This window comes from Limulus polyphemus, unplaced genomic scaffold, assembly GCF_000517525.1.
Source record: "Limulus polyphemus unplaced genomic scaffold, Limulus_polyphemus-2.1.2 Scaffold179, whole genome shotgun sequence".
NCBI classification, from domain to species: domain Eukaryota; kingdom Metazoa; phylum Arthropoda; class Merostomata; order Xiphosura; family Limulidae; genus Limulus; species Limulus polyphemus.
The window spans coordinates 251,406-262,046 of record NW_013665789.1 but is presented as its reverse complement, the minus strand read 5'-3'; the positions used below and the strand labels follow the sequence as shown (position 1 = coordinate 262,046).

At 35.3% G+C, this 10,641-nt stretch overlaps 1 protein-coding gene across 6 annotated transcripts in view; it reads left to right on the top strand.

Annotated features, from left to right (window-relative positions):
- The window catches only part of LOC106478092 (katanin p60 ATPase-containing subunit A-like 1), a 27,498-nt gene extending 20,580 nt beyond the window's left edge, over positions 1 to 6,918 (top strand). For all 6 annotated transcript variants that reach the window (XM_022381616.1, XM_013938605.2, XM_013938607.2 and 3 more), the window contains 2 exons: positions 4,094 to 4,220; positions 5,811 to 6,918. In XM_022381616.1, coding sequence (XP_022237324.1) covers positions 4,094 to 4,220; positions 5,811 to 6,009 — 326 coding nt within the window. In that variant the 3' untranslated portion in view covers positions 6,010 to 6,918. The remainder of the gene's footprint in view (positions 1 to 4,093; positions 4,221 to 5,810) is intronic.
- The last annotated feature ends 3,723 nt before the right edge of the window (positions 6,919 to 10,641 follow it).

The following is a 10,641-nucleotide window of genomic DNA, read 5'->3' as shown; positions in this document are numbered from 1 at the left end:
TCTGATTTTCTATTCAAAAGCTCTGTAACCAAACAGAATTGAAGACTATACAAATTATGATTTGTTTGAGCAATAACGATTTTATAGAGTAATTTACTTATAATTTTGTATTTTTTCGAGGTGTGATGGATAAAATACGAAATAGGGATGGTGACATACTAAGAGAAAATGAGTCACACCAGTAGAAATTCAGGATTTTTTTAAATATTGCCTTGTAGAATTAAGAACTTAACTTGTATACTATTAACATATTTATTATTAGCTAAGATTTTATGCTATTATAATTGATATAACATAAACAAAATGTAGTTTAATAAAATTTTGAATGTAAGACACTAAAACCTTGTGTCATGCGTAGTAAAGTAACTCAATTAGTGCTGCCCTTTACAGACGCAAATTTTCAATGCTCGCCACTAGCCTTCCACCTCCCGCTTCTACATATCCACATGTAAATGATTGTACAGCAGCTCTGCAGTAATAGGAACACGACACAACCCATATTGCATCCAGCACCCTCTCCACATTTACACTTGTTAATCGATTGGCAGTAGTATTTTACAGACGTGCTTGTTTTTGCTTGCAAATTTGTCAGTGTTTCCCTTTATACTACGGACTTAGTTTTTCTTTACTGTGTTTTTATTTCTTTATCTGCAGGGGCCTTTTTGCTAGTGTATTGTGAATCCCACTCTGTGGTGAGTGGTGCCTGACCAGGTATACTTTTTTTTTGAAAATCTGCACTGTCCATCCTGTGACCATGCTGGATGTGAATTATTTGTAGCTCTTCTTACCACAGACCTGATGTACAATTCCAGATATTGCCAGGTGTTGGTTGTGTGTGTCTGCTCACTTGTCATCTATGCCAAAACAATTACATCGCAGGATTAGATTACACTGTACAACTACTACTAGTTCTCTCTAATGGTCTTTTGCTTCATAAATATGTTCGTCCCAGATTTTACATTCATGGACATGCATAAGTAAAGCAGACAGGGATTGCTGCCCTTCTCTGATGCTCCAAAGCATTGAGACTTTTCTTACCATGGACCTGACATACAATTCCAGATGCCACTGGATGTTGGTTGATTGACTCTGTTGATGTGGTAGCTCTGCTTTTCAAAATAAGGTATCGCAATCACCCACTGCACTGTCTCCAATGATGCGGTTGTCTGGACTCTCCAACACATTTTGCCCTCCTTTCTTCTAGTGGAGTATGGGAGTCCTTGCCACTTACCAGTTCCTAGTTGCTGGAACATGGATGCCTGTCCTCCTGAGTAATAGATCATACTACTCAGTTGAGAGTAGAGCGATGGCATTCTGTGGGTGTTGATGATGTATAGCACTTCCTACCATGAACCTGAGGTACAGTTCCAGATTCCACCAGGTTTTGGTTGTATCACTATGCCATATTAATATATCTATATTTCTCAGATTGCTTTTTCCCTACCATGGCATTCCTCCTTCCTAACATCTTCCAGTGGGTCTGGTGTTGGTTGGAGATGGCCCAGTCATGATTAGAATCATGTGTTGATGGTGTAATGCCCTTCCCACTGTGGACCTGATGTACAATTCCAGATACTGCCAGGTTCTGGTTGAAGCACTCCATCATGCAGTTCCCATGGGATCAGGTGTTGGTTGGTGATGGTCAAGCTGAGTAAGTCCTCACATGTGTTCTAGCTGGTATCCCTCCTCCTGCCATGGACTGGATGAAAAATGCCCAATGCTACCAGGTTTTGTACTGGAGATTTACCCCAGGTTTGCATCCCTCTTCTTACCATTTGCTGAATGTTGGTTCCTGGTAGATCTGGTGTTAGTTGTAGCTGGTTACAGCACTGTATTCCCACTTGTGTACAGCCGGGTATCCTCCTTCTGTCACATACTGGAAGAATCATACCCAATGCCACCGGGTTTTGGACTGGAGATGTGGCTTTCGTCCTTCCTACCATCTGCTGGATGTCAGTTCGTGGTGGATCAGGTATTGGTTGGGTTAGAAGTGCACACAAGTGGAGACGTATTTTGGTATGGAATACTCCACTTTCTCACCTTCTGCATGAATTATTGCGAATGTATTGGTAGATCTTACATTAACTCTGCTTTCCTACCATAAGTTAGATTTCTATGTTGACAGCCATGCTGTAACAATTTTGTCAGTTTGTGTTCTATTAGTGGAGGCTTATTACTTATGTGTCTAACTGTTATTGTTTCTATTACCACTTGTTTTGTTTTTTCTTGTGCCTTTAACACTTTCATCTATAGGGCAGTGTTGCAAGATACTGATCTTTTCATTATACTACTTCCATGTATATAGGTATATTTCAAACAAACTCCTTGCTTCATTTTTGTCCTTGTAGATCTTTACCTTATTTTCTTACAGGGGTTGATTGGTTATTTAGCATCTGGTTTTGATTTTGGTTGTCATTATGTTGTAGAGTCATGTGTGATGTGTTTTTTTTATACTTGTTACATCTACTTATACTGCTCTTTATCATCTTTCTTAGGTTTTGACCAAGATCAGTTGGTTTTGTTGTACAGTTCTTCTTCCTTTCAAGCCTGACCTGCTCCACCATGATTTCCACTCCTCTTGTCTATCTTAGAGGAATCTTATTCCATTACTTTTACTACATTTTCTATAATAATGTTTGTTAGTGAGGCTGTTTTTTCTTCTTGGGTAACTAGAGTGCTATCACATTATTATAGAAAATCCTCTGTTTGCAGTATAACAGTATCATTGGTCCATCCTTTGGAGTTGGTGCCTGTGGAATTATATTTCTGTCTTTATCCCACTCATTCACATCTTGCCTTTTTTTTTTTTTTCATGTTTCTCTTTTCAAGATCTGGGCTTTTCTTCTCCAGCAGGTTATCGAGTTGATCTCACAATCACTTTTTGTCACCACAAGTCACGTGCCTCTGTTGTCTCTATTACATTTACATTTTTTTTTCAAGACAAGTCCTCAGTGGGAGCTAAATCTGGTCATCTTCCATTGCCTATATTCTATTATTGTATCTTCAGACTTATACAAAAGTCAATTATCTTTCATTGAAGATGTATTTTACTATGGTACAAGACTGAGATATTTCAAAATTTTTGTCATTGATGCTTTTCCTTGGTTATCCATTCCTAGGGTTCCAGGACTGTGAATAATTTTAACTTCCAAACAAGCAATATAAAACACAATAAATAAACAAATACATTCAGTCTCTTCGTAAGTATTGAGAATCTGTGTTTATATTTCAGTGGTGGCTTTGGTTTATTACACTTATATATATATATATACTTGTATAACAGTAATTAAAACATATAAAAATATCCAAAATCATCATGAAAAATGCATAACTAAAATATAACTTAAAGTTGGGACTCTCACAAGTCACATATACCTCTGTGTTAATCCTAAACATACTCACATACTCCACTTTCTGTGCTGGAGCTCTATGAGAGGGTTTTGCCCTTTGATATTGAATTAAGGTACCACCTAGTGGCTGATGATGCTTTTTTTTTATGCCTTGGTGATCTCATTGCATTATCCTTATGTTCTTAACCCATCCTTGGGACCTGACCAGGTTTTTTTGCCACTTTCCCTCGGCACCCACCAATTTGGCTGAGTCACAACTACCTAACCATTTTAGATATGGTTGAAGAGATACTGCCTCTGAAGTATGTCATTTCATAATATGTGTTTAGCCTGCTCCTGTGAGAACCTTCCAATGCAGGAGCAGGACATTATATTCCTCCTACTTGTTTATTTCACCATCTGTATATTATTGTGAGCTCTACCATTGCTATACACTATTACTACTGTGCGAAAACAGAATTTATGTAAGATCCACTGACATTTGTGTTAGGTAGTTGTGAGGTATCATAGAGTATTATAGGTGGTGATGTATATGATATGCAAATACACAAAGGACATTTGGAAATTTTGAGTCGCATGTTTAGTTTTGTTTTTTGACAGCATGAATTCAAACTCATCTAAGAAAGGCTTTCAATTTTTCAGAAGTAAGTACCTGTTAGAAATTCATTTTAATTCTGAAAATCCAAAAGTTCATGGCATTTACTCTAATAAAAGAAGGCATAGTAAAACTAAGTATTTTATAGCTGATGGTCGTGAAGCCCTATTAAGAATCAACTTGAAAGAGGTGGAGGTTACTGAAGATCTGGACATTTCTGAAGTTGCAAGCAAGTTAGATGGTTATTCAGGAGCTGACATTACAAATGTTTGTAGGTAAGAACTGTAGACATGTTATTTAAGAATTGATATTAAGAACTTTGGGCCAATTGTTGATGATATAATATCTGTGATATTAGACAAGTTTATAATTTAGGTGTTCACATAAAATTTTTCTTTTGTGAGAACTGTGGGGCTGGATATTATAATGTTAACATAAATGTCTGTCATCAAGAACTTTTAGCTGTTTTTCAGTAGTTAAAATCACAAATCCCTTTTAATAATAATAATAAATTGTGCTGGTTACTCATGTGCAAATATAAGAAATAACTCTTGGCCAGTTACCCAGAGGCTGATTTCACAAACCCTGTTTATTCCAGCAATTGATTCAAGGGTTGGTATTAAAAATGGTACAAGAAGCATCACAAACCTTTTGTTATTCAGAGATTGATATCTGAAATGTTTCTTGGATAAGAACTGTTGGCTGGTTGTCCAGAAGCTGGTATCACAAGGTGTTTTGTTAAAATTCTAAAAGTAATTATTTGAAATATCTTTATACAAAAACTGTGGGCTTGCTATTCAGGAGGTAACATCACAAATGTCTCTTGATGAGGACTGTTGGGTGGCTCAGGCCTTCAAGCTTGACACTATTTTATAAGGAATCTTTACAAAATTCCTAATATTTTCCTTTACATATAATATTTACCTGTTTGATAGGAATGTGGAAAGTAATGATAAACTGACAATAACAATAGATGGCTTTTCAGGAAGTATTAAAACAAAATTGTGTTAGTAAAAAAACTGAAGTATTTAGGAGCTAATAAGATATTAGTAAGAACTGTTAGTGTATGTAAGACCTAAATTTACTTTGGTAAGAAATATTGTATAGTTACAAAAGAGTCAAGAAAAATTCTAGCTTTTGTTGTTGTTAATTAGCACCATCAATTAAGTATGATTTGCCCAAATTAGTAAAAATTTTTTTTTCTGTAAGATTTTATTCTGATGTGCTAAAAAGAGCTATTTATAAATATGAATCTGTCAACCATATCTTTTATACCTATAGAATTTGCCAATCTGCACTAATAGTTGTTTTCTTTTTTGAATGGAGTTGTTTAAACATTTGTTTAACAAGTAAAAGCTTGGAATGATCTATTCTTTCATTAGGAGTGTGTCTGTGAGCAATACAAAGAATTAAATTGTGGCAGAATGCTACAAGTTCTACAAATACCTATAGAATGATAGCTTTCTTTTTTGTGAGTGTAAAACACTTAAATACACGTTTTCTTTTTGTTCTTTGCTTAACTAATATCAAGCTCAGATATGAAGAATACTTTTTATAGTTCTATTAGTTATGTCTTTTTTTGCCAGAGTTTAGTTTGTTTTTGTGTTTGGAAATAAGGTAGGGCTATTTCCTTTACAAGAACAACTCGCATTTCTTTACTAAACCCTTTGTTCATTACTTGTGGTTATAAATGTTTCTTCTGAAAAAAAAAATGATGCATTTCCTAAGTTTCTTGTATAAGCTTAATATAGATCCACTCCTTCAATCAGTTATGAGTCCATAGAGTTAAATTTTCTAGGTGAAATATTAGCTTCAGTATGTAATCTGGCTGTTACTGACTTTGTACTTCTTTGTTTCCCTTTCAGAGATGCTTCAATGATGGCAATGAGGAGGAAGATTGCTGGACTCACTCCTGACGAAATACGAAACTTGCCCAAAGAAGAACTAGAGCTTCCAGTGAGCCCAGGAGATTTTGAAGAAGCTATGAGGAAAATTAACAAATCTGTCAGTAAGCAAGACTTGGAGAAGTATGAAGATTGGATGGCCGAGTTTGGGTCTATTTAATTTTGTGTCCACAAATGGATGCAAAGCTCATTTCTTTATAACATAACTGTAGAGCATAGTGCACCAAGAAAATTTTAAATAATGTAAGAAATGTGTATATCACTTATATTTGTAACGTTTAATAGCTTTGAAAGTTAATAATAACTGATTTCAACTCTATACACTAAAAGTAGATTTCTACAACTAATGCATTTGAATATTAAAAGAGGTTCTGAAAGATAGGAATGACAGGTAATTTCAGCCTTAAATATTTAAACTTTTTTGTTATGGTAATCATATTTTAATATTGAAGCAGCTTCTCAAGTTCTGAAGGTTTGAAAGTAAGTACTGAGAGTTAAAAATCACAAACACATATAATGTATAAAACGTTTAAGGCTTTTTACTGTTGTGCAAGTACATGTATATGTAAGGTCACATAATTTACCAGAACATGGCACCAATATTGACTTCTTTACTAGGAAATAACTATTAAGAATGTATGAATATTTAAAGACACATAGATTGAAAAACTAAAGTGTACATTTAATTCATGGTTATCTTAGCTGGTGAAGTTATGTGACACTGTGTGTACTTACTCATTTTTGACTGGTATTTTATATCGTAGGTTAATCTCAGCTTTTACATTCAGAGAAGTATAAAAGATATTTGAAAAACGGATTTTATATGTAAACCAAATATTTTATCTATTCACATTGAGCTATGTAAGTTTTAGTACAATGTGTATAAAAAAACAAATGTTGGAATACTAACTATAAAGTAACTGTTTTCATGTCATCCAGATGAATGTGCAAAAAAGATCTACATCAAATTGTACTTCTCTGACTATTAATAAACGCAGTAGATGAACTGAAATGCAATTCCTAATCAGAAAAGTCTTTTCAACTAATAAAGGTTTTATGACTATTTTAATGTGTATGTTTTAATTTATGGTCAAATGTATTATCGGGGCCAGATTAAGCTTATTGTGGACCTAGGGGCTAATGTATTTTTAGGGGCCTATTGATGGAATTCTATGTATTTTTTTAAAATATTTAATAATTGTGATATCACAGGGTTTGCAGACCTGTTAGCCCTTACATTAATATTAAGCACTGATCACATTGATACATAGAACGTTAACAGCATAGTTAAATGACTAACATTTACTTTTTTGTACTAATTTACTGTATACTTGTAGTTTTTAGTTGGTGAGACCAGATTAAAATGATGACAAAACACTTTTCAATATACAAGAGATTCTGTCTTTATGGGGAAACAATAAACAGGTCACAACACATTTACTCCATTAAGTATTACTGTGTATGTAACAAGCTGTACAATTCACACCCATTTATTCTTCGTATTGTAAAGTTCTTACATTAACCTGTACTATTCTCCGACATGCCTACTAGCAGTCATTTTCACTGGGGGTATGTAACTACTATTTACGTTATATTGACTGTAATCTACAGATCAACTAATATTAGTTTATTGTCAGAATGTTACAAGTAATATGACAAAGGCTTGACAGTGGTTTGCAGCAGCTCAAACATTGACAACAAACATCACATATCAAAACACTTAACAGGAAAGTTGCTATTCAGATAGCAACTAGCATGTCTAACAAAGTATCAAAGATTCAAGTTGCAATGCAGCTGAACATGCTCTGTACATTTAACTGAGAGCATGTTATAAAAGTAACGGTCATTCGGTTTTCAAAGAATGGGCAAGGTCTTTGTAGCAGCGAGTGCCATTGGCTGATTGCTTACTCTTTGGTCAGTAGTTGAAAATTATGAATGGCTATGCTAAACTTTTAAGGTATCTGACCTGGCCTTTTACCTTGTATGCGCATAAAGTGCTGTTTAGTTTGAATACTGCTGCTTAAACATTTTATTTGTTCTGTAGGTTTGGTTTCTGAAAAGTGTTTCATGACACTGATGAGTTACTGAATTATACGAGGCGAGCCATAAATAAGTTTGCCTTGTTGTATTTCTTACAAAGTTACACGAGGGCTATCTGCAGTAACCGTCCGTAGTTTTGAACTGATAGTCTAGACAGCTAGGTAACAACAACTACCGCCATCCCTTGGGCTACTCTTATCTGACTGAATAGTAGGATTTGACTGGCACTCTTATAACGCACCCACGGTCCAAAGTGCGTACTGCGGTTTTGCAGCAACACGTCGCAAAACGGAAACCCTTGAATTCACAGTCCAGGTACACAAAACAATAGGCTCGAACAACTAATAAATATCATGTAATATTTCAAATTTTTTGGATTTCATAGGCTTTTAGTTCCAAATCTCTCAAATTTCTTAACTTTCATCTTGATGTCTTAAAAATCGTAATAAAAATAGTAATGTTATCACCAATATTACATTTATAGAAGTCACTCCTAACACAAGTGTTGCTTATTTCACCTTGTATAACTTGTGTGACGTGTCAGCATGTTAAGATACTGCTTGAACAAAGTTCAGTTCTGATCTGTATTATAGTATATTAAATAAGAGATTCTTAATCGTTTATCACAATGGCAAATTCATAAATGTGGGTGTCCAAACCAGTTTTTAACAGAAACATCATACGGTACTTCATGACTATCAAAATATCTTGGCGATACAAGTTGAAATAAGGGATCAAAGGTCACAAACCTACGTGAGCGTAAAGACATAGTATTGTGAATTTACATTTAAATGATTGACTTTTTTTGCTCAAAGTGCACAATGGGCTCTGTTCTTCCTTGTACACAGAGCCAAGCTTCCCACAACACTTTGATTCATGTATTTTAATGAGCAAAGCACTCTTATTTACTCCTTTCATCTTACTATCATCAAATCGATACTAAGTTCTCTATTTTCGATTATAAAAGAAATATCGACCTTTTGGTGACTTTCTTAACTTCAAATAAAAAATAAATTATCATTTTTTCACTGAATTTTTTTATATTTTAAGCTTTTATCCAACAAATATGCAAATGGCCCTACGCTCGTTTTTAATTTAGCACAAAGCCAATACAGTGGGCTATCTCTACTCTGCTCACCGCGGAGAATCGAACCATGGAATTTTGTATCTCAGTTCCTCAAAATTGCCGCTGACCTTTCGAGGGACAAACGCTCATGAATACATATGTAGTGACGGCATAACTTATCACGAGCGAAGTACACTAAATTGATAGAAGCTTTCTAACAGTAAATGTAAAGTAAGATATAAAGTTTCTGTTATATTATAACTAATGCTTAAAACCGTACACAGAAAATGGCCTAATTAAGAAAATCGTATGAGCTTAATGTATATTACAAATAAAATACCTTAATTTTTTGCCTCGTCCTATCCCAGGTTTGAAAACAGTTTTCATTGTGACCTATCTTGGTATATGGAATTTTCGACCTAAAAGGTATATAATGCAAAGTCACTTTTGTTTCGAAGCTAAGCACAATGAGGCTATCTGTGTTCTGCCCACCACAGGTATTGAAACCCGGATTCTAGCGTTGTAAGTCCGTAGACATACCGCTGTGCCACTGGGGGCTGCCAAGCCCGAGAACCCAAGATTTAGCATGATCGACGAGAGGGCAACTAGTCTGAAGCGCACGGTTAGTCTTTACTGAATAATCAGTGGTTAAAGTGGGACAATACACATACAGGTAAGGAAAAAATGGTAGTATTACACACAATTAAAAAACATAAAATGTTATCCTGCTGCACAACATCCTACCCACAACTATTTTCGTGTGAAAACACGTTTGGCTTTAGCGTCTCGGCAAATGTATAGTGTGAATGTTTTACCTTGGGTCAAACATCAATCTACTCCGCCACATTCGTGCATATCGCCACCTTTTCCAGACCCCTTTAAATACTGCGAATAATGAGGTGTTCTGCCACTGTTATAACATCCCTACAAGTGAAATTGCGGAGCGTGCATTTTTGCGGAATATTGTGGCTAGAACTTTAGATCATCTGATCCGCAAACGGGTACGCTAACCACTAGGCAATTTACGGCGTTATTTTGGCTTGACACTACAAGCTTTGACCAGAAATTTGTTATTTTGTGCTATATGTATTAGGTCGTCAAGAAATTAATGTCGCTTTTTTCTAGATGAAAAAACCCGAACTTGTATATCAAAACAAATCATTTATTAAATGAAATAGTCTCCATCTTATCGATGATGCTTTTCAATCCTACAGTCAGGTTGTTAATGTCCTGATTAACGAAATCACTTGGCTTTGAAGCAAAAAATATGTCGATGTCCTATTTAATATCTTTCCACTTGTGCATACATTTTCCCATTAAGATGGTATTCAGCGAACGAAAAATATGGTAATCTGATGGTGCCATAGCTGGAGAATATGGTTGGTGGGGAGACCTTTCCAACCCAACTCCATAATCTTGTGTTGCGTCAAACGTGCCACATGTGGACGTGCATTGTCGTGGAGAAGAAAAACACCTTTCTGATTGATGAGTGAAGGGCGTTTCTGATGAAAGGCTTGATTTAAACGTTCCAGTTGCTAACTATAGATATCTGCATTGACAGATTGCTGTGGATTGAGGAGTTCGAAATGAATTACTTCTTTGATGTCCCACCAAATGGTTTTTGTTTGTTTTGAATTTCGCGCAAAGCTACACGAGGACTATCTGCGCTAGCCGTCCCTAATTTAG